At 36.7% G+C, this 21,456-nt stretch overlaps 1 protein-coding gene across 2 annotated transcripts; it reads right to left on the bottom strand.

The window, feature by feature from the left end:
- Positions 1-20,909, bottom strand: DAW1 (dynein assembly factor with WD repeats 1). 2 transcript variants are annotated; one of them, XM_068691878.1, is made up of 13 exons: positions 20,773-20,909; positions 19,592-19,664; positions 18,446-18,590; positions 14,754-14,812; positions 13,983-14,105; positions 12,021-12,120; positions 9,377-9,484; positions 8,495-8,601; positions 5,424-5,526; positions 3,777-3,891; positions 3,037-3,113; positions 1,362-1,524; positions 1-687 (listed from the first exon to the last, which is right to left on the bottom strand). In XM_068691878.1, exons 1-13 carry the CDS (start codon positions 20,810-20,812, stop codon positions 653-655), a joined length of 1,248 nt encoding a protein of 415 aa, XP_068547979.1. In that variant the 5' UTR covers positions 20,813-20,909; the 3' UTR covers positions 1-652. The 2 variants fall into 2 exon arrangements, with proteins under 2 accessions (XP_068547979.1, XP_068547980.1); XM_068691879.1 differs by lacking the exon at positions 13,983-14,105.
- Positions 20,910-21,456: the final 547 nt, after the last annotated feature.

Raw genomic sequence — 21,456 nt, 5'->3', positions numbered from 1 at the left:
GTATTAACTCAATACTTTATTATTACACAAAAAAATACAAAATTACTCAAAGCAGGTGCATAACAACACACCTTTCACTCTTGAGAGTATACTAATGCTGTATTTTTTGTTTTTATTTATTTATTTTTATTAGGAGAGCTACAAGAAAACAAAGACACAAAGAAATGGGGGTGTCCCAGGTTCATTCATGCTAATCATGATTTCTCTCAGGTAACAGAGATGACAGAGCCAGACTCTTTTCAGTAGTATTTAGTGAGGAGGCAACAAGCACAAATTGAAATACAAAAAAGCATTCCACTTCAGCATGACGGTGATCAAACACTGGAGCAGACTGCCTAGAAAAACTGTGGAGTCTCCATCCTTGCAGATATTCATAACCCACTTGACTGGGCCCTGGGCAGCCTGCTGAGCTGACATGCTCTGAGCAGGGATATTGTACTAGACAATCTCCAGAGGTCACTTCTGCTACTCTGTGATTCTCCATCTACTAGACATCAGTAAGTCTAACCTTTCAAAATCTAGGTAACTTGGTTACTTCAGCAAAGCTGAAACAACAAACGGGTTAATAGAAAAATGATCTGAAGACTGAGTTTATTGACTACAAAACTCATGATGCAGGCACATACTATACTGGATCTTTCCTTGTCTTCAGTCAGTGCCATATTCTGCAGGTGTTATCCTTGCTCCCTAGTAATAAACACACATTGTGAGGGAAAGTTTAGGACAACATACTCATTTTTGTTAACTATATCAACAGACTGCTTTGAAAGTAGAGAAGACAGAAAGATAACATTTTTTCTTTCCACAACCAGCAAAAGACAGCAGGACCTGCAGCAGTATCTTTCACTGAGATCATCCTGCACCCCCATATTTTGGTAGTTCAATACAAAGGTCAAAGCAATCACAAATACTCTTTACATGTTTTCCCACTCCCAGGACTTTTTGGCTGAAATGAAAGAAACCTGAACAGAGTGCTGCATCAAGTACCCAATAGGTATGCTCCCATTCAAAAAGCTTTGCATTTTTCTCACCCAGAACTTCCTCACTGCAATGCATTACAAGAGCATGGCTTCCTCGCTGGCCTGGGGCCAGTACATGCCCATAGGACAGACAGTAAGGTATGTTCATGTCTCTACACAAATTTCTTCATGGCCATAGTTATATATTAAATATTTACATACTTAATATATATTAAAAATATTTAAAGGTTATAGCTTTTCTGTATTTTAAGTCACTGCTAAGTTATTTTTGGCGTGTCACCACAGGACTCTTCAGACTCCTTAATTTTTTAGCATAACAAGATTTAAAATGTATTACAAAAACAGAGAAAAAAAAAAGATAATTTGGAATAAGTTAGTTACCTGTAATGATTATATCGCCTTTGTAATTGAAAGCACAGGAGAATATCTCATCACTGTGACCCTCTAATATCTGAAGGCAGTGTCCAGTAGCAGCATCCCAGAGTCGAGCTGTTTTATCGGAGCTGGCTGTTAGTATACGATTGCCTTTAGGGTTGAAACATATCTTTTAAAAAGATAGAAAAGAATTATATTACTTAACATATTACTTTGTCTAGAAAAGGAAGCATATCTAGAAATTAAAAGATGAAAACAGAGGCCAGCAACTCCTGCATTCTTTTTTTTATTTTTTTCCTGCTAAAATTAAGGAAAGTATTGCGCTAGCATCATCCTGGCAAACTTCTGTGGCTGGAAATTTTGTGCATGTACCAAGGTCCATAGACAATGACCACACTGGGATCAAGACTTTAGAATATTATCTGCCAAGATCACAATTGCTCTACAATGGTAACAACTTTATTTAAACATTATAATTATTCCAATGTAGCAGATACACATATTTTATAGAGTTCTACTTTAAATACCATATGTCTGTATAATATCCAAACTCCCACTGAATGTAACTTATTATGCAGTATGTTTTCATATTTTGTTAAACATTCATTCCCTAAATTGCATGCATTTCCAGATAATCAGATTTTTTTAAGCACTAACCAGACACTACCTGGTTTATCATGTAATGCAATTTTATTTAATTTCTGAGGGCAAAATGCCCATTCTCCAGAAATCAGATTCTAAGTAATAACCTTCCCAATTGATCACAGCTACACAGAACATCTGCAGAAATAGATTGACTTCTCAGAATGCTCCCAGATCAGCAGATTCTCACTTCCAGCAGAGAAATCATGCCAGAACTGTGGACCCTGATGAGTAGTGTCCCTAACCCTCCCACATCAGCAAGTATTCAGACTACGTTCCTCAGTGCACCTACACTGTGTGTCAAATATTGTACTGCGTATATTAAGTGAGGAAGGACTAGCACTGCTGAACTTAATATTCTCAGTAGAGTGATTATACTAGCCAAATCAACACAATTTTGTTCATAGAGAACCATCCTAGTTTCAAAATATGAACAATTCAATTACAAAATGCATCCAAAAAAAGCAACACAAGTATATCACACTAGCATGGAAGCTAATGAAAATTACCTATTTGAAAATGAAATTTGAAAACTTGCAAGCGTTAAATAACAAAGTTTTTAAAATATGCAAAATTTTGGAAGTAACTAAATGCATTTGACATTGAACTTTGGCATTCAAAATTGAGTTTGAGAAGATTTTCAGTGAAGCACATGAGTAAACTTCTCAAAACCAAGTGATTTTTAAAATGGGCTTTGAGCTTCCAGGTACTTTAAGCACTTTTGAAAATTAGACCTTTTATGTATTTTCCCACAGAAATGTTCTTTCTCTTCCATTTCATAAATCAGGTGTGCATAGAAATGAAAAAGAGTGAAGAGCAGGAGGTCCAACAGAAGCAAGGAGTACGGGTGATGGCAGAAGTCTCAGAAGGCAGTGTTCTTAACATTTCACCAAAATACTAAAAAACATGTGCTTATTCTTTAACAGTATTCCTGTGTCACAGAATAATTATGGCGGATAATAATTATATATAATAATTATGGCAGATTGAATGTCATGCATAATTAAATAAGAAAAGGTGCAAATCACATACAACTTACTTTCGAAATCTCACATCCATGCCCTTCTAGTTTTGCAATGCACTTTCTTGTTTCTGCATTATAGACTCTTCCTGATCCTGTTAATAGATTAGGAGCCATTTGCAATTCTTCTGTTTAAGTATGCTTTTCAATAAGAGCATCTTAATAAGGCCGGAAGGGCCTCATCCTCAAGTTTGATTTCTAATGATATAGATTTTAACTCATTTTCCCCCCAAGGATAAAGTACATTTAAAGGAGCTATGATCTGGCTGGGAAAGGTTGTCTTCTTAATGGTTTCTGCTGGTGAATACAGAAAACTATTTATTGTGATTCTTAAAAAATAATAATAAGCATGCAAAATTGCTGCATACCAATAACAAACAAATTTGCTTATTTCACCAACTCTTCATTGTGTATTATCCTGCTGTGCTTAAATCTGTGCTACCCAAAGCAAAATTCACTCAAAAGCCACTTATCTAAATATTTAAAATACATTTCCAGCCACAAACAAGTTATATTCTAACAGGCTTGATGTTAAAGGTGAATAAAATATGAAAAATACAAAAATTTTCACTGGGGAAAAGATCCAAAGTTTAATGCAAAACTTTCTATAATGCAACAAATATAGCTCAATCTATAGTTTCAACTAATAATACTCCATTTTGATCAAGCTGAGTTCAGAACAGAAACAAAGGAAATGGACGAAGATGCTTTTATGCAAATATTGGAATCTTTACAGTAGTCCAAGTCACTTCACTTACCATCAGCGGAGGCTGTTGCGATACGCTGGCCAGCATAATCAAAGCAGACATCCAGTATCTCATCACTGTGACCTGTTAAAGTTGCTATATGTGCCCCAGTCATAGCATTCCACAGCTGCATAGGTAAACAAAGGTATTTTTTGGCTTATTTTGGCGAATTTACTTGAAAGGTAACTAGCTGATCAATGAAGTGACATGTATAGGTCTTTTCTGATGCCTGAATGAATGTGTTAAAGTGAAAACTGGATATCAATCAATAGAATCACTGCATTTTCAGCCTAGTAAGTACTACATATTTTGTATTTCAGCATCTTGATTAAATGAAACTTACAATATACATCATTATTTAACTGAACTTCATTGAAATGAACAAGCTCATATAAGAAGCTCATGGGCTTTGCATTTACTTACAAATTTGTTAATGAATAATGTGTATTAGTTTAAATTAATGCTCTCACGTTTACAAAAGACATAGTTTTACATATCAAGGAGCTGACAAGAAGGCTTCCGTAAGAGCTAAACAGAACAGAATTCCAAAAATACAGTAAACAAGATACAAGAGAGAGAGAATTCAGGAAACGAACCAGTATCTGTCTAAATTGTTACAATCTGCTTATGCTGCCTAAAATTAAGGAAGAGCGGGGTTTGGTTTGCTGGTGTGTTTTTTTTTTGTTTGTTTGTTTGTTTTGTTTTGTTTGTTTTGTTTTTTAAATATAGGCATTTTGAATTCCCAAGGTGGGGAGGTGTCTGCAACACACAAAAATATTCATAAGAGCTTATCTTCTGAAATATCTTTCGAGGTATTCAGCTATTACACACGGCATGGTGGGCTTGGACCTTCAGAGTCAGACACTTAATTCCTCCATTCTGTGATTCTGCTTTGATTCTGATAAGCAAAACTCCACCTTTCTGGTAAAAACCTTTTGTATGATAAACTGTGAAGAGGTGGATTTGGGAAATAAAAAGCTGTAAAGCTTTGTCTGTTCCGTAGCGAGCAAAACAAGAATGCTATGAATGTGACTGCTTTTGTTTGTTTTGTTTGGTTGGTTTTGTTTTGTTGTTGTTGTTTTTTGTTTTTTGTTTTTTTTTTTAAGTGTTGGCATACCAAAGTTGCCAAACTGCTGAGCACCTCAGTCTCAATTTTATTTCAGTTGTGTGTGCAGTATCAGTGCAGATGAAATAAGGACAATTTCTCACCACTGAAATGTAATCCTTTTGCAGTTTAACACTAACAATCACAGGCATTCATCAGAAGCAATCCAACTGAAAATCTATCTCCTAGTGACCTGCCAAAAGTACATGTGATGCTTGTGACACAAGTATTAAGGGGGAAAAAAGAAGAAAGAAAAAAAAGAATTAGACTCCAGGACATGTAAAAATAGTCCTTTATTTTCCATACTAACAATATTAATTACTTTTAACAGCCCAGGTCTGCCTTTTAGTTCAGCTGTACTGGGTGACATTTTAAACCACACAGTTAACTAACTTATAGAAAAGTTTTTAAAATAGTCTACAGTGCTTTTCTGAATGAAAACAGGAATTCACGATATTCTATATAAAATCTGACAATTAATTGCTTGCTACATTATAACGAATATCAAGAGAGCTTATGTACAGGAGCGTCCAGTGCATATTCAAGTTCCTTACCATGCACGTTTTGTCCATTGATCCAGTGACAATGAGAGAACAGTCCCAGTTGAACTGTGCACTGCTAATCTCTCCTCGGTGCCCTATTAAAGTATGTAACATCCTACAAAAAAAAAAAAAAAAAGAGAGAGAGAGAGAATTTAGATTTTTAGTGTGTATATAACAATATAAATTAAAAGCAGCCTTATAAAACGGTATATTATATATATATAAAAAGGTGTCAAATCTTCACTACTTTATCCATCAAAGCAATTAAACAGTGAGGTACAGCTCATTTAGCATTCCAGCACTACATCAATTCCATTGTTTCTCTTTGAGACAAAGAGGCAGTGAAGAATAAAATGAAAGAGTCCTCCCTTCTGTTTCAAAAATATGTTAATGACTGTATTTCCAGTGAAATGTGATGACTTCAGTGTGAGACCGATTTCTTCTTTTCATCTAGATATAAATCATATGCAGCAAGTTTTCCCACATTACTCTCCCATTATCCTACTTCAATGAGCTGTAAACAGTGTATTTTTAAAACTCCATATCACCAGAGTATTTAATCTAAATCTTTTCTAAAATCCACTGAATATCAAATGGAACTTAATCAGGTACTTAAAGTAAGCATGTACCCAAGTAACAAGCAAATGACAGCCAAATTGGAATATGATTTCTAATCCTCATTAATCCTAAACTTGCTGCACAAGGACTGACAAATACTAGTTCCATTAAAATCTTCAATCAGCTTTAGCTGAATAAAGACGGGTACAATTAGCCATTATTGCTTACTATGAATTAATGGCCTATAAAGCAATGAACCCTAAAAAAGATTAATTGATATACATATTAAAGGATAAGTAAATTAGGATATTATCACAATGCTAATATAATAGAATCATTAATAGAAAACAGCTTTAACTAATGGATAAACTAATGACTAGAAAAACAACTAAATGAGTTTAAGTAACTGAAATGTTTTTATTTGTCACATAAGATTTGGAATGGTAAATAAATTAATATATATGCTAAATGAACACATCACAAAGCAAGTCTCCTGAGCAATTGAATTCTTTGTTTATGATAATAAAAACTTGATGCTACTCATGTTGTTTTATAGAATGACTACTTTTCCTTTCTAACAATGTGAGGCCTGCATTGTTGCAATGGAGCAGAGCTTCTTACAGTAAATACAAAAATTAACAAACAGAAAAGTTATCTTTGTTATTTTTTGAATGTATTATTTGGCCATCAAGAATGTTATTATTCTAATAACTAATACCCAAAAAATCTAATCATGAAAGAGGTTGATAAAGCTTTGATTCCCATATTTTGAAAAGACAGCCCAGGCTTCAGACCTCAGTGTAAATCTCTGGTAATTAAGCAGAATAAATATGAACGTGTGGAACACATCTCACAGAAACCATGAGCTAATCAGGAAGAACCAAGAAAACAGGCTGGTGAAATGCCATATAAAATTTTCAATTTAAATGAAAAACTTGAGTCTTCTTGAGGTTTCTTTCTTGTCTACTATGTCTGCTTCCCTCAAGACATTTCTGGGTATCTACCCTGAAAAGAACTGAGGAATGCAGGTACTCTATCAGAGTCAGCCAACATACTCAAAAACTAAATTAATATATTCCATATAATCCATATTTCAAAAAAACTTCAACTACACCCACATTTGGAAAGCAGTGTTTCTCTGTGATTTCATGTGGTGAAGGAAGGGCACACCACCTCACATACAAGCTTTTTGCAAATCTACCTGACATTGTGTGCAGACAAGCATGATTTGCTCACAAGTCTTTCTAACCATACCTCCTCTTTATTACTAAAGGCATCCATGCCCCACTGACATTTAGAAGGCTGAATGCTGGCCCTGGCACAATTGTATTGCCCACTTGCTAATTACCAGAATTACCAGTGTTTAAAGAATTTCTTCCTTCATATTCCACTTCCTGCTATTGCCACTGATGTGAAGCCCACACTCATTTTGTAGAAAAAAGAATGCAACAATAAATCCCAAGACTTTGACTTCAGTGCAGCCTTAGACAAGAAGCTGGAAGAAGCTGTTTTCAAACAAAAATATTTGCAAGAACACCAGGCTGAATTAAGTTGAAACCAAACATCCTATTTGCTGAATGAGTGACTCCAAGGTGCTACCAAACATTAAACTGCTAAAGTTGAGTAAGCTCAAAGCTTACAGAATCAAGCCTTAAATGTACACACTAATGTGTGTATGTTACTTTTTAAAATCATGATAACTCTTATTTTGAAGCTATACAACATTGTTTTTTTATTCCAAAATATTATTATGCTCCCATTCTCATTTTATTTATTAATTTCAGTGGTATTTTTCTTGCTCTTGCAAAAAAAAAAAAAAAAAAAAAATCACCTCTGAAGACACAGTATCTTTATCTTCATAAATTACTTTGTCAGTAATCAGAGCAATCATTTTATTATCCTACTTGTACTGAGTTTCCAGTTGAAAAAAAAAACAAGAGGATTTTTCAGGATAATACAAGATCATACTTAGCTATTACGTTATTATTTGGTGGCATAATAAAGACATTTTGTTCTCTACAGTCAGAGGGACCAAATTTTCTCCTCTTCATAAATATACATTAACATAAAGTAGTGTGAGGAGGAAAATGGACACTGTGTTTTTTTTAAAGTCAATGTGACCAGACTAATTTTCTATGAAATAACAGTCTTTATTTTACTTGAACAGTCGGTTCCATCTAGAAATTCTAGACACTTTCAAAACCACAAGTTTCCATGCTAATAAAATATTTTCCTGTTTGGAGCATTCTCCAGTAACAAGTGTAGGATATAACCATTCTGTCTATCTCCTCCAATCCCGTGAATAAATGGGAATTTAGAACAAAAACCTAAACCCGTTGTATACAAAAGCATTTGGTGAGTGGCACTTCTTTTTAGAAGAATAAAACTAGATAAGAGATGAATAGATGAAAGAATACAGAATCTAAAAGAAAGAAAAAAAAGTCTGTAATTTGTAGCTCAACATTGTCTCTTTCGTTTGTCATTAAATATGTAATGCAAAATGATATTAATTAGTACTTTAGTACCTGCCAGTGACAACTTCCCACACTGCTACTGTATTGTCAAAGGAGCCAGTGATAATCCTATCTCCGGTGGTGTTAAAAGACAATGTAATAATTTCTGCGGAATGCCCCTGAGAAAATTTTAAGAAAGGACTGTGAGAATGCAAATAGGACTTTTCCATTACCTTAGTTCAATATGTAGCTTTTTCAGCAGCATAATCTGTCTACAACAATTTAGTATCTTATTTACTGCCTTGTCCAATATATCACAAGTTTAACAAAAAGACCTACTGGACTGTAGAACAGTCGATATCCCAACAACTGCAAAAAATCAGGCACATCACTTAAGCAGTGAGTACACTGAGCCAGTGATAGATAATGAATCAGATACATGACTGGTATTTTTCCATATTTGATTTTAGCAGAATCACATTTGTTCATCAATGCATACCAAAATCAGATGATTCATTTATCCCAGCAAACCATGTAGAGCAAAACAAAATCACAATCTAGAGGTAACTGGATGGCTTTCCTCCGCCAGTATTTACAGGAAGAAGATCCATGTAGATGACACTGATTTCTCAGAGTTACTTTAGGCAGATGAGGTGATAAATTACAGTATTAACAACATGATTTGTCCAATGCAATGGAAGACATTCTAACCTGTAACAGTAACATCACTAAAATGAGAAAATCTGCCTTTTTATAAACAGGACTCCTTATAAAACATCATAATCTTATCATTCTCTTCACGCTTTCTTAATGTTTTGTAATTGCAGCTTCTGTGGGACCATCTAGTAACAGAAATTCTGTGCAAGTTTTAAAACTGTAGTATTAGTTATACTGTTAGTCAGAAAACTAGGAAAGGAAGGAACACCTTTAAAAACATAAAGAAAGAAAACATACACTTAAAGTAACTACTTCTTCTCCTTTCTCTATATCCCATAACTTGGCAGTGGTATCCATGCTTCCAGTTGCCACCAATGTGCTTTGAAGATTAAATGATAAACATACCTGTAGCAAGAAACATTGGAGAGAAAAATGTGGGAAAGATTAGTTGCATACCCTTTCTCAAAACAAAGAAAGAGGCTCACAATATTTCTAAACAAGACAACAGTCTGATTTAATAGTTTATGACTTACAGAAAAATTATAAGGCTGACAGTTCATTAGGAGAGCAACAAATCCTTGTCCCATGGCTCCTGATGACTACTCAAATCTAGAAGACTAATTGGCTGCTTTACAATGACATTGTGTTAAAAAGACTTACTGGAACTTTCCCTGTATTGTTTTCTGAGCCTGGATTATAATTCACTATTTAGGTGCTTCATTTTGCATCACAGGGAGAAATCTAGTTCACAAAGTTTTAAACAGAATTGAAGCAGTTTATTAATGCATTGACAGTGCATACATATCTGGCAGAGAGCTATATATTCAGCATCAATATATGTAAATAAACCACAGCATCAGAATCTTAGGAAATCTTAACAGCAACAAATTTCTAAACACTCTTCTACAGCTCCAAGAAGTTTCAGTCACACCCAAACTGCCACACTCCTGCATGCTCACGTCGCCTCTCCCAGGATGTGTGGGTTACAAACACACCACCTTCTACGAGTATGTGTTCCCCTACTTGCACGCACCTTCCACAGGAGACACAAGTGCTCTAGCTGTAGGTAAATCTATGTCACTTCATGTAATCTGCTGATCCCCATGCCATTGAGCAGGCATCCAAATTCACATACTCACACCTTATGGGGCGGGAAGGAAGCCTGCTTGTCAGCCATGCTGACAATCCACCAGCCAGACTCCACCTGGTCTCTCCAAAAATAAGGCTACACTGTCTGATCTATCTACTCTGAGATCATGATGGTCAAGGTGACTTCTGACCATGTCAGAGCAGCTTTTCCCAACTGCTGCTTCCAGTCTAATGTTTCCCCAACCTTGTTACAAATCATCTTGTTTCTCATATACTTCATTTCAGGGTCTTCCACTTCTTTATTTCAAAACTATCTTTGAAATTCCCCTGCTACTGTACAAGTTGGCTGAGAGTGCTCCCATTTAGCACTTGGGGGCTGATGGTAGCCTTCCTCTTTAACAAGATCAGTCTGGGGCAAAAGCATTCCAGTTTTGAATACACACACACTCTGTAAACTCACACTTTTAACAGGTGTCACTATCTAGGCCATTTGCCATAGGTGCCCCCACAACATCATATTTACTTATGAAAGAGCAAGAACAAAAGTTCAACAACTTCCATAATTCATTTTTTCACATAAAAAAAAAAAAAAGCATTCTCTGTAATTATTCAATATGACTGTTCTGCTAACAAGGAGCTGGAGGTGCCATATAAAAAAGAAAACAGTAGCTAAAGCCACTCATGCACTTCCATTCTGTCCATTTGTCTTTTTCTTTTTTAATACTGAATAGCCAAGGACATGCCCCTGCCAGGGGCATCCACAACAACAGCCTTCTTTTAGAAACAAGTCTCATTCAGAGAAACAGAATTTTCTGCTGGCTATAATCTTCTACTAATTATTTGCGAGCACACCTCATAACACTTTGGGTAGTAAACTCATTACACATCAGACTAAACCCCTACAGAAGTCAGAAATCGAAAGGGCCTTTAGCTAACTGATTTGTAGAAGCAAAATCATTACAAACTATCTCAATGAGCAATCATGTTCTTCATGGTAAGGGAGACCTGTCTCAGAAGTATACAGAGAATTAAAAACCTACTGAAACCAACACTGCCTTCCCCCATTGTAAAGCAGCATTTTCTCACACTAGTTATGGGTCTTGCAACTGACGATATACATGCAGACTGTTTCCAGAAACAGTTTCCAGAAATGCTTATTGAATAATGATTCTATAGTTAATTTTATTCAGAAATATATTCTGCACTGAAACAGAGCGTTTTAGTGGGTTTGCCCTGATCTTTTAAATTGAAGTGCTGTGCATCAAGACATTTGCTGTTGCTAATAGAGGAACCAGAACGGAAATCAAAGATCTTTAAGCTTAAACTGTTTCGTTGTCATAAATCATTAACATTTCATCATCCCACATACTCTCAGTTAACATACTAAAATGCTATTTTATTTTAGAAATTGATTCTTCTGTGGCTCCAGTTGGTCCTGGGCATGAAGCAAGCAATGATGTTCTTGTGTATTTAGCTCTGCAAATGAGAGGCAATACAACATATGTAGAAACATAACAGGACAATACATTAAAAAATCAAGGAATAATATGTGCAATAAATTGAAAATTCAGATTGTTGTGTTTTTCAAAAACATTTAAACATTTAGCAAAGAAAAATGTAGAAAAAAATAAAATAACTACTTCAACTGTATATAGTTTGTTCTATTTCATAAGAACTTTCAGAGTATCTTTTCTTTGTGCAGAGCAGGAAAACTCTCAGGATCTGAATGTGTGAACAGATGTTATGAAACGTCTGCCCCTTCCAATGTCAGCTCCCAGAGACACGGAACCCAAAGCTATTTATTATGTTGCACGGAAACAGAAAGGAGTAAGAAACATTCATCAGCACTCACAATTTCTGCAGTATGTCCTCTGAAAGTATAGTAACATTTTCCTGTTTCTGTACTCCACAGTTTGCAGGTATTGTCAAATGATCCAGTGGCAATCTTGTCACTAAATGGAAAAACACTGTCATTTTTATTTGGAAGAAAAATCTTTGACTTCAAAGACAGTAGAACTCACAGAAACAATACCCAGTCTTCAAAGCATAAGAGCAGCATATTTCTTCAGATTCCCGCTTGCATGACATTTTAGTTTAGCAATAAATTCTATTAATTAAGTACTGACTGCTCCTGTGCAGATTTGCAAAGAGAGTGGCAGCTGTGACCTTCTCTACCTCTGCTCCCGTGCACAGAATGAAGGGCACCAGCCATCACTTCAGCCAGCAGTCACTCCCTCTGCACAAGCTTGACACAAGACAGAGGTCAATGTATCTGGAGTTCCCTGCAGAAAGCTGCATGAAGGGGTTTCAGCTTTTGCATGCATTTTGGTGCATTCTGCTACACTACAAGATCCTAGAGCAGGATTTTACAAGCAGAAGTTACATTAATGGGAAAAATTAGCAGATAACTGATGAGGAACTTACATTAAGAATGAGGTTATCTGCTGTACTTCCAGAAGTATTTAATAGCTATGTCATTTCATCTGAGAGGGCTTGTTTGTTTATAAACTGTTCCAGTCTGGTTTTTGTAAGCAGTTTCCGCAAATTTCAGTGAGTGAACTCTCTTCCCACTTAAGTCAATGGAAGAGTTGTGACTAACTGCAGTTAGAGCAAGATTGAAGTGAGGTACCCAGAAAATATAGCAAGGGAATGGATATTGGAGCCTAAAAATTTGCGGAAAAATGGTCTTTTTAAATTGAAGTTTTGAATTAAAATAGCACAAGGTTTCCATCAGGTTTTCACTCTCTATATATTGCTTCTCCACTCCTATATTACAGTCTAGTTATTGACCTCTGCACAGTTTTTTGTTATATATTAGTTCACTTGAACTATATAAAACAATTTCATGAATTATTATTTTAAAGTAAAAAATAATATCAGAATATAAGACGTTGACATAGCGGGCTCTAGGCTGGAAAAAGTCTTTTCATTCAGAAGGAAATGATGATGCTCCAAGTAGTATAAGAACAAGTCTTTAACATTTAATTCCTGATGTTAACTGTGTATTGCTTAACTGGTAAATAGGGCATCTGACAGTGAAAGCAGTAATGTAATTCAATATAAACACAGGAATTATTTTCTATCTTATTTTGCAGAGAAGCAAAACGACTTACTTATACAAAAGCTTCCTCAGGAAGCAAACAACAATGAAAAGTCAGTGCCTAACATAATTTTCTTCATCTAACAGGTGGCAATTCTGACCTAGGGCAAACAGTTATTGCAGAAAACAAAAGATGCACAGATGCATATTTGACATTCATACAGCGGCACCCTGTGGATTTTATAAAAATTACTCAACATCTCTGACATTTTTATATCATGTCTTAAATAGTAATGACTATGTAATACACATGTAACAAAAAGTGGAGAAATCCATTTTTGTTATGACAGAAATATTTCTCTTTAACTGCAGCAACAGAAACTGTATTAAATACATATCTCACATACAATTACATGGAGGCAGTAAGGAATGATTATAATCTGATGATGTAGATATTATCAGAAATAAATCTGTGTTACAATACATTAAACTGGCATGTACATAGATTTATCAAGACACTGCATACCTAATGAAATTTAAGGTTTGAATTTCTAAATATCGTTTAAAAAATCAAAGCAGAAAATATGCTTATATGTATGGCTTATACAAACAATACACGGTGTCATCCTGGTGATTAGCTACAGTAGAACTTTTCCAATTCAGAATTTGAACTCTTTGAGATAGTGTATTTTACTTCAAAACTCTAGTACCAGTGTTGTATTTGCAAAAGAATGCAATTAGCAATTGTTATTTATTCAGCAAAAATATAATTACCCGTAAGGGTTATTGAAAGCTATTGCAAAAACAACATTTCTGTGTCCCTCCAGTGTACGTAGCTCTTCTCCTGATGCAGTATCCCATACTTTGCAGGTTCTATCATAGCTTCCAGTGATAAAGCTAAAACAAAGAAAATAATTTCTGAATACTGTGAATATGTTACTGCTCCTGGTACATCAGAAAATAAGTGACTTCCACAAATTTCAGTTAGCATTGTCTCAGACCCTAAATCTCTTCTTTCTAAAATATTAATGACCATGGAAGATCCCTTTTTATTATTTATTTAGAGATATAAAACACTTGTTTCTAATCTTTAGTGTATTTCAATTAAAATGCAAGCTGCTGCTTTCAAGACGTTAAAGAAAAACGATTTGGTATAGGTCCATAGTGAAATCAATCAACACAAAATTCCACAAGCGCGAAAAGTCCCAAATTAATTTATGTCAAAGACTCTTTCAGCTTTCAGTGGTGCTTGCTGTATTGCCATAAAGGCGCTTCTTTGTGAAATACGGTAATTGTCAACAAACTATCATCTTGCAAGAAGAAAATGACATTCACTGAATCTCACTCACTACTTCTTTGCATATCCCGTTGGTTCTCCTACAGAAGCCTAAAGTCTAATCCCTAGTCATGGCTAACATTGTTTATAAATAGCATGGCTGACTTTTTTTTCAGAAAGATAAGAGCAGTGAATTTGATTTGCAATGTAAATTACAAATACAAGATTTCAATTAGGGATTACGTTTCTAGAATTTAAAAACAACTTACCGAGAACCAGATTTATTGAATGCTACGTTAGTCAGTGGTAACATATGTGCCCTAAGGACCTGAAATAGAAGGGGGAAGAAAGGAGAAAACAGTTGACACGTGAAAAAAAAAAATAACATATATATATATATATATATACACACATGTATATACATATATTCAAAATATTCAATAGGTTAATATTTTTCCTATGTGACATGATCTAGGTGTCCCTGCTCCAGCACTAGATGATCTTTCAAGGTCCCTTCTGATCCCTAACATCTTGTGATTGTGCAATCTTCTCCTGTCAGATTAGCAGTTACAGCCGTAATATATCAATCTCTAACTTAAAAAACAAACGACCAAAAAAGTCATGCCTCAGCAAGTTATTGCTGCAGACATTACAAAGCATTGATTTAAAATTCTTATTTCACTTGAATGAACTGTGTTTTCCCGTTTGCTTTTCCTCCAATTTCTCTGAGACCAGTGAGGTAACCTAGGCCTTAGCTGACAGGGCAAAAACAAATGAGTGAAGGCGACATGCCTAGTGAGCTCCCTGATGAAGAAAATCCTAACCACTATTAAGCCTTAAATAGTGAAACATCAGATCCAGATGAATCAAGTATTCTGAATGTCTTATGTCATATGTGGGATGCTTTCAGCTAGTATATGATTTTGCTTTTAAAAACAGGAAGAACAAAAATAAGCCGCAGCTATATCCTATGAGGTCATGACAAAAAAGCATACAGAACAGTAACAAAGATATTTATCAAAACAAAATTCAATGAGGCGACTTCAGATTGGATTTCTGCCTGTGTTGTTTAGATTGTGGAGGATACTGTTTTTCTAATGTTTCATAGGCCCTTTAACCAGACAGTACATATGCTTAATGTAAACTACCTCATACCAATAATAACATATACTAAAGCCTATTAAACATATATAAAAATAGTTTCAGACACATAGGTAACCATAGTTTCAGATACTGGCCAATAAAAGTCAGTGTGCCAATATATAATCTGGCTACTGTATAATATGGTTTGCATTTGAACAACTTCCATCTACCACAAGCTGGACTCTCCTCTAAAGAATAACAATATAATGACCCGGGAAATCACAGCAACTGCGGAGAGTGAAGGGATGATAAAAATACAGCAGTGGTCCGCTGCTCTGTAGCATCACGAATGGAGAAGGAATGACTTACGAACAATGCCATTTAATCAGTGACATATTACCACGGCTTCAACTTTTTGTTCTCATCTCTAGCTTTCTCAGCTGCCTGTCTCAGAAAGGAAAATAATGGAAGCTCAGAGATCTTCAACTCAGAAGAGTATGAACTCATGGAAATGGAAGAGAAATAACAATGGTCAGGTAAGGGACAGAGAGAGAGAGAAATTTCTGTTCTCTAAAGAAAGTGAAACAAGTTGTCCTTTCAGCTGCAAGAATAGGAATGGGTAATCAAGATATGGAAATGACAAAAATACTTTGGTTCTGGTTTGTTGTTGTTTTTTGAAACACCCACTGTGTACAAATGTCTGCATATAAGTATGAAAAATTATGGAAATTAATGGAAATTTGATCCGTGACATCTTTAGGGCTCCATGCAGGCAAATCCGAACAACAAATATATTTAACAGTTATGAACAAAAAGGGAGGAAAATTAGATAGGTTTATGCTCAATTTCAGACCACAAGACTAACGCTATTCTTTCAATGCCTACTGCTGCAGTTGCTTCATCCACAGAACTCCAAGCCTGCAAGAATTTCTTGTGCAAATGATATAATAACCAAATTGTAGGGCAATATTAAAAAACATACCTCCATTCTGCGAGATCTGTTACAGAAGTCCCTAGGATAATATCTGCAAATCAGTGCAGAGTGCCTTTGCAATGCAGTAATTTAAAACCTGAGAACTCATTACAATGGCTCACTTCCCTGCGGGGTGCCTAACACTGCACTGTCACCACAATTACTGGAAATAACCAAAGGATGGATTTATCTCGCTGCCTATCTACTCACTTAAGATCATGCTCTTGAGCAATAGGAAAAAAATATTCATTTCCAAACAATGCAAGTACTGAACATTGTTTAAAAAAAATCATGCTCACACTCATATTTTATATTTTATTAGTATCTCAGAAAGTCAGATACCCGTTTCGTTTACATGCATTAAATGGAACTGAAAATTAAACCAAGTTTTTTTCCCCACACTTCTAACTACTCTTTTGTGAAAGAACTAAGCCAGCATCAATTGGATTTGCCCTCCTCAAGTATTTCTGAACTGATCAAACACGGCACTATACCCAACAAATGACAGTTAGGTTATTTACACTGAAATCTGGACATAAATTTTAGTATTTGTCAGTCTTGGTGAGGAACAAACAATTTTAGAAGATTGTGAAAAGCAAGTTATTATAACAGCTGAGAGCATACCTTAAATTTAAAAAGTCTTTGTTGTGTTTTAAGAAACTGTATTATAGAAAGCTCTGTTTTCAAGGTTAAACGTACAGATCTTTTGTATTATTCACTCAGATGTGCACTGTTGGTCAGAAGAATCCAAATTATATCTAACAACATTGCAAATTCTGTTTTTAACCAAACCAACCAACACAAAACTTCTCCCTTCTCTCTCTATGCTGAGGACAACGACCAATACCGTACTACTGACCAGCAATTTTTAACAGCTACACATCGCCATCTGCTGACACAATGAAGAAAGAACACTTAGTTGTTTCAGACTGCAACATGCCATCTCTAGAAGCAATTTCGTTTTTCTTTGCCTAATTAAATACAGTTAGGTCTGTTGTCTTCTGATAGACTGAATCCTGGATTTGAAGTCCCAAAAGGTCTCTCTAGTCGTTGCTCTTAAAAAGCTGTATTATTTCAAATACATTTACAAAATGCTGTCTGTAAACTGAAGATCAAACCATCCATATTTGCATATTGATGTGAATATTTACGTATTAATATTTACAACTTAAAAGAAGACAAATTAATTTAGAAAAAAAAAAAACACAGTATAAACACAGAAACTATGACTCCGTTACTCAAAGAAAAGAAGTGTGGGTACATGCCCATACACTACATTTTCATCAGCTTTCCAAGGAAAAAAGAATGAAGAATCTTTTTATTATCATTATTCCATTTATTATTCCAGTCCTATTGACAAAATTCACTATGGAAGGCTTATATGAACCCTAACCTTGAAAACTGCTCTTTATCCAGTTTAATGGCTTATGTCCTGGCTGGCAGAATATCTAAATCAAACTTAAGTTCCACAAAACAAAGAACAAGAAGACAATGGTATAAAAATACTCAGGGCCTTTCCCAGCAGCTAATTATTTAGGTTCTATTTGTAGTTTTTGTTTAAACTTAACTATGGGTGTTGCTTGTCCACAGAGTTACTTGAATAATAAGGTAGTTATTTGTTTCCATCCAAAACACACCCTTGTACATATGCCTGTGTAAATAGAATTTAGGAACAGTTATACCTCTGGCCTTTTGGGGGAATTCCTGACAGGCACAACCAGGCCATATTCAGTCTCTATAACAATGTGATCAAAAAGACACAAGACATGATCAAAAAGACACAAGAAATTAGTAATGAAGTCCAAATGTTGCTCTCAGGTACCAATACACAGCTCTAAAAACATAATCACAACATTCCAATGAAACCCCCCAAATCTCCAATATTATTTTAAAGATGACTCTGACCTTAAAAAGATAGAACTTGTGATCTTCTTGTTCCCCTAGCTTCTCCTGCAATCTTCGTACTAAATTTATGACATATTCCTTGCATGAAGCTGTGATGAGAGGTTCTCCTTTTTGAATTTCTTCTACTAAGGCTATGACATCTGTGCTAATTATGAGGAAAAAAAACAGATTTCATCCTCTGGCAATAGTTATGATTATAAATGCAAGCATATTATTTACTTGCAGAGAAATGAAAGCAAGAAGTTAAATGATATTCATTTATCTCATCCTGTAATGGCTTAAAAGAAATATGAATCAATCTTTCTTGGATTCTTCTTTCCCTCTTTAGTAAAGCAGTTCAGTCAGATTTAACTTTTTAGAATTTTAGCTTAGCAAGAGCTTTATGTTCTCAATGGGTTTCCACAGAGGGTCAGACATGGGAGATTTGCATCCAAACTTGGTTTTGGCATAAACATTTAAATTACAGTGGAGCTTCGTGAATTGCCCATGAAGTAGCAACAACAAAAATTAGATGTGGAAAGCATTAAAATGATCTCTGTGTGTGTCTTCACAGATATATGTATCTCATATATCTGTAACTCATAATTATGATAGGAATTACTAGAACATGGTCCACAGTCCACTGGTACTCATAAAGACCCCAGGAAGTAGTTCACAGCTAACCTGTAGAATCAGATCTTCATTTTCTACAATCAGATAAACTGCTGAATCCTACCCATCCATGAGATAAACTGAGGACTGACAATACGCAGCACTGAAAGTGCAAACATACACTTATAACTGATCCTACTGAGAAAGCCTAGCCTTCCTGCTAGCATGGAAATCATTGCAGTCTAAAAGGGATTTTCTATTTCAGTCGTCCAAACAGGAGCTACTAATATACCATAAATTAGTATCCTCTCAATGGTTATACTCCTGTTAAGTAATGCAAGACAACTTTCATCTTTCACACAGTGACTTGTTATACCAAGAATACTGAGCTGGACAGTTTCAGGTAGGCAAAAATAAATAGTTTTTATATTTGGATCTTTCAGTGTGCATTTTAGTGAAAGAAACATCATTCACCTCAATTATGTTTAAAATAATCAGAATTGTATATAAGCACGCTATAAAACAGCAGATACTGTTGTTGCCTGAAATACTTACTCAGGACTAAGATCAAGTAGATCTATAGGTCTGGTCTTCGGCTCACCACCTTGTACATATTCCAGAATAATTCCTTTAAAAATATATGATAAACAGGTTACAATTCGATGTTAGGGATTTTATAATGCATACTGTTAATGCTTCTGCTTGTGTTGCCCTACTGACTTAGCAGACCTACTTCCAGCTACTGAGACAAGGAGGAGGTTAGGAATTCTCAGTTAGCAGAACAACTCCGCTATGTTTATATGATAACAAATACTAAATCTTATTACTTAAATATTTATGATCCATTTTCAATTCTGGAAAATAACAAGTTGTTGGTGTTTGCTTTTCCCCAACCACTTTTCACATGATTTCATCAGCTCTGTTTTCAAATAAACTGTACTGAAGATACTTGCTGCAGTTTGTATTTCCAAGAAGCCCAGAAAATTTGTTTTACAAAAACTGTTACATTTATTTCACTGTTTGCAAGGGCCTATGTGCAGTGACACACAGAAAACCAGAGCACACTTCCTATTTCCAGGTGTGCTCCGTCACCTCCACAAGATGTACTTTGGGCTAACGCATTAAAATGTTTAACCTCACTGCTTAGTATTCCGCCGCTCCTTGCTTTTCTGTGGGAAAGGATAATTTGGATTAATTTTCACGTCACTGTATGTAAGGAAAACATTTAACTGGACAGAAAGATCTGTCATCACATCACACTCCCTGGGCTTGCCCTCTCCACCTCCTTCCAGTCCGTGAAAGCGGTCGCTCTCCTGAAGGAGCTGACGACGAGGCCAGCTCGCTGCCAATACCTCATCAAAGCACGGAGCTGCTCCGAGAAGCCACACAACAACCACACGAAAAATAAACAACGCGGCAACTTTCCACTAAACAGGCCGTTACACCACACGTACGCTTTTTGGGGCTAATTGCCGCGATTTTGGAATTTTAAACGCCCCGCGCCTCAGCAGGACGAGGTGATGCGCAAACACCTGCCTCGCCTACACGAGGTGCCAGCACCAGCACCATCCCCAGCACCCCCTCCGCAGCACGCCGCGGGCGGACAGGAGCCCTACAGCAGCTGCCCTGTGCCCCACAGCGCCCCACACGAGCAAGGTGCACACGCGAGGAAGGCCGTGGTTACCGACAGCCCCCACCCAGCCACCCAGCCGGCCCCAGGCCGCCAAGCCCCGCACCCGGCGGGTAGTAGCGCAGCAGCAGCCGCTTCAGCCCCATCGTGCGCCGCCAGCCCCGAGCCCCGAGCCCCGAGCCCCGAGCCCCGAGCCCCGAGCCCCGAGCCCCGAGCCCCGAGCCCCGAGCCCCGAGCCCCGTCCCGCTGCCACGGCAACGGCCAAACAGAGCCTGCGCGCGTGCGCCGCCACCCGCCGTGGCGGCCGCCATCTCCCGGCCCCGCCGCCTGCGGGGCAGGCAAATGGTGGTGGTGGTGGTGCCCTGCCCGGGGTCCCTCACAGCGAGGGCTGTGCCGTGTCTGCAACAGGCGGGCAGCAGGTTTCTTCCTTCCTCTGTTCTCCATCATCCAGGCTTTCCACCTGCATTTCAGCAGAACTAGCTGCTGTAACAGCAAGGTGTCACCTGGGAGCTCGTCAATATACAAAGTTAGGCTTGCTTTTTCCCAGGTGGACTGATTTGTACCTCTCCCTATTAATTTTACCTGTAACGATGTGTTGTGCATGGGCTCGGTATTTGAAGGCTTTTCTGCCATTCTTGCAGTCACCTCATGGTGCCCCCCTGAGCACCACCAGCTGGAAGGGCTGGCCCAAGGCTTTACCTGTGCACCACGGAAATCAAGGTGTCAGCCTGAAAGCCTGAGCTGGAGCGTGCTACAAGTGTAACCAACATGGAACCATTAGAAGATAATG

This window comes from Anas acuta, chromosome 9 (genome assembly GCF_963932015.1).
Source record: "Anas acuta chromosome 9, bAnaAcu1.1, whole genome shotgun sequence".
In the NCBI taxonomy this organism is placed as follows: Eukaryota; Metazoa; Chordata; class Aves; order Anseriformes; family Anatidae; genus Anas; species Anas acuta.
The sequence above is the reverse complement of the archived record's forward strand: the minus strand, read 5'-3'. Positions and strand labels throughout refer to the sequence as shown.